The sequence below is a fragment of the Pyrus communis genome, chromosome 10 (assembly GCF_963583255.1).
Source record: "Pyrus communis chromosome 10, drPyrComm1.1, whole genome shotgun sequence".
Lineage (NCBI taxonomy): Eukaryota > Viridiplantae > Streptophyta > Magnoliopsida > Rosales > Rosaceae > Pyrus > Pyrus communis.
Genome location: NC_084812.1, coordinates 24598313 through 24601733, shown reverse-complemented (window position 1 = coordinate 24601733; position 3421 = coordinate 24598313). Strand labels below are relative to the sequence as shown.

The following is a 3421-nucleotide window of genomic DNA, read 5'->3' as shown; positions in this document are numbered from 1 at the left end:
ATTGGATGGTGAATTGGTGATTGGGATGGAGGAGTGGGTGACAGACCCACGTGACTGACCCACCACCGCCACCATCACCACCACTTCCCTCCCTCTCTCTCCCTCTCTCTCTCTCTCTCGCGTAGGAATAGTGAGGGCCAAGTGGATGTCTTGGTTGGCTTCATATCAACGCTAACAGCCAAAACAACCCAACGACAACAATAAAACCAAACAAACGTACCCACAATCACACAACTCCACCCCAAAAAGTGAAGGGGAAAAGTTTACTGGTTCCTATCATTAACTCATTTGACTAAAGTCATCCCATTTTACTTGGTTGCCCACTTTCATTAAACCTTTCCTTTTCTTTCACTTCCCTTTCTCCTCTCCTCTCTATAATGCTAGTAGGCTAATGGCTTCCCCCTATTTATTTATATTTTGAGACTCGAACTTAAGACTTCAGATGCAATAAATAATGCTCTTAATCATATAAAAGTAATTTTTGTGTATGTGTCAGACCGTAGTTAACAGTTAAGGAGGAATGATTATAAGGAACCACAATATTTTTAAACACAAAACTTCATGTGCATAAATAAACGCTCTTAACTACTTGTGCTATAAATCTGACCCATTTCTCTCTCTCTCTCTTACTTTATATTGGCCATTTGTACTTACTTAGCCTTTCATTTTCTCTCTAAAATGCTAGTGGTTCTCCTCTCCCTTTACCATTTCTTGAGCCCAAACTTGTTTGGTGGGAGGAACATGTTAGCAGCTTAAACAAAAGGGTAAAATTTGTACTACAAGCATTTGGAGAGAGAGAGAGAGAGAGAGAGAGAGATGGACGGTGAAACAAACCAAGAAAACCCATCTCTCCCCCCAAACAATCACACCACCACAACCACCAAGGAATTAGAGTCTCCTCCGAGATCAAAACCTCCTCAACAGCCTCCTCTCGGCGGCAGCGGCGGTGACAGGCTCAAAAGAGATGAGTGGAGTGAAGGAGCAGTTGCTAGCCTCCTTGAAGCTTATGAGACCAAATGGGTTCTCAGAAACAGAGCAAAGCTTAAAGGCCATGACTGGGAAGATGTGGCAAGACACGTGTCGTCACGTGCCAGCTGTACCAAGTCCCCCAAGACGCAAACTCAGTGCAAGAACAAGATTGAGTCCATGAAGAAACGGTATCGTTCTGAGTCCGCCACTGGTGATGGTTCTTCTTGGCCTCTGTATCCTAGGCTTGATCTTTTGTTACGTGGCAGTGGGACGTCCCCAACCGCGGCGGCAGCAGCTGCTGCTGCTGTTGCTGCAACTGTGCCGCCCCCGCCACTGCCACCACTACAGCTGCTTCATCCACTGCCTCAGAACAATCATCCCTTGATGCTATTGGAGCCATCAGCGCCGCCGCCACTACCGCCGCCACCACCACCTCCTGCTCCTCCGCCACTTATGGGGACTGCCCAGAATTCATTTGGATCCAATGGTGCTGATCATAGGGTGGCCAAGGTCAGTCTATACGGCACCACCCCACCCCCCCCCCTGTTTTTATTTTTAATTTTGTTCTTGTGTTTAGCCATTTCCCTTAAATTATGTTTTGATTTAGCTCTCGAGTTTTGTTAAAGACAGTTGGGTTTGTAATTTTATCACTCATATATTAGGATATTAGAACCAAATATGTCCCACCATAATGCCATAGCAATCATAAAATTGCATATTTTCTAAATGAACACAACAATAACAACGGCGTATTACCCCACTAAGTAGAGTTGGTTGTGTGAAATTTGGAACGTTATCATCCGTTAACATTTACAATTTTTGAAATATTTGTGACATTGAATTCACCATAGTTAATTGTGAATGATGATTTAGATGTTGTGTCAAATGCTGTTTTGGAATAATTAGTTACATTCTCACTTGTAACTTGGTCATTATTTTCAAACACATTAGGTAAAAGTTCTAACAACTGTAAACCACTGAGCTCACAAGGAGGTTAATGCCAAAGTGAGATCCTAAACTACCCTAATCTATGGAAAAAGGGATTTGAACTTTATTTGAGGGACAATACATTGCTCCGACCAACTGGCCTAACAAAACTGATCTGTATTAAAACTTGTAAGTCTCACTGAGTTAATTTAACCTGTAGTCGTTTTAACATGCAGGAAGATGCAGTGGGGATGAAATTGTCAGACCATGCATCGGACAAGAACCCTTTGGAGGTAGACAGTAGCACACCAGCTCTCTACAGTGACAAGGAACAATTAAGGTCCAAAAGAATGAAGAGGAAAATGGAGAAAAAGAAGCGGCGAAGGCGGGAGGAAGTAGACGTAACTGAGAGCATAAGATGGCTAGCAGAAGTTGTGGTAAGATCAGAACAAGCAAGAATGGACTCAATGAGGGAGATAGAGAGGATGAGAGTCGAGGCAGAGGCGAAGCGAGGAGAAATGGATCTCAAGCGTACCGAAATCATTGCAAACACGCAGTTGGAGATTGCAAGGTTGTTTGCAGCTGGTGGTGGCAAAGGGGTTGATTCTTCATTGAGAATTGGAAGAAGTTGACGGAGGGAAATGTTGAAACTTTGAGAGTGACATAAATGTACAGAATTTATGTAGCATTGGATATTGAGAGAAAAGAAAGAAAGGAGAACTTTTGGAAGCAAAGGTAAGGGAGATCAACCAATTTCTTACCTCATTGTAATCTACATGTTCTCTCTTTCAGCCAGCAATATCAGTGCCTAGACCTACAAAGTATTATTTACTTAAGTTTTCCCAAATATTGTTATTCACCTCACAATAAATAAGTAAATTTGGGCATATTTGATGAGTTGAGTGAATTATTTTTAATAAAGCCAACACCTCAATAGAATGGGAAGTGAAATCCCTGCCGGCTTTCTTTTTGGGATGAAGACAAAGACTGTAGTTTCATAGTCTGTCAAACACTTTCTTTAAGTTTTCTCCAATAAAAAAAAAAAAAAACACTTTAAGTTCACGGCCAGAATCAAAAGCGAAAGGCGGTACTGTGGGTTGATTGAATGGATTCGCAAAAATTTCATGTCATGTAATTAACATATAAATACAAAAAAAAAAAAAAAAAAAAAGTAAGAAATATCATAATTCATTTGTTGGTGAAATAAAAATGTTCCCTTTTTTTTTTTTTTTTGGATGTTGAGTTCGAAATATGGAGCTGCCATTTTAGTCATTGGTTTTTTCTTATTTTTCAAATTTACTTCTAAACTATATGTCTAAATGCATATAAAGTTAAAAAACTCAAGTCCCTTTGTAATCTTTTTTTTCTTTCAACTTCCCAATCTTTCCATTTATATCGAATGTTTAAACCAACTATCACATGGTCTTGAAAATTGTATTTTAAGGTAATCAAAACTTTGAAGTTATATTTTGCTTTTCAATAATTTTTTATTCAATGGATTATTTTAATATTTGATTCGTTAGTG

The 3421-nt window shown here is 39.8% G+C and overlaps 1 protein-coding gene across 1 annotated transcript; it reads left to right on the top strand.

The window, feature by feature from the left end:
• Positions 1-649: 649 nt before the first annotated feature.
• On the top strand, positions 650-2785 carry LOC137747553 (trihelix transcription factor ENAP2-like). Its single transcript, XM_068487683.1, has 2 exons — positions 650-1479; positions 2133-2785. The coding sequence occupies exons 1-2, from the start codon at positions 817-819 to the stop codon at positions 2526-2528; spliced, it is 1059 nt and encodes a 352-aa protein (XP_068343784.1). The 5' UTR covers positions 650-816; the 3' UTR covers positions 2529-2785.
• Positions 2786-3421: the final 636 nt, after the last annotated feature.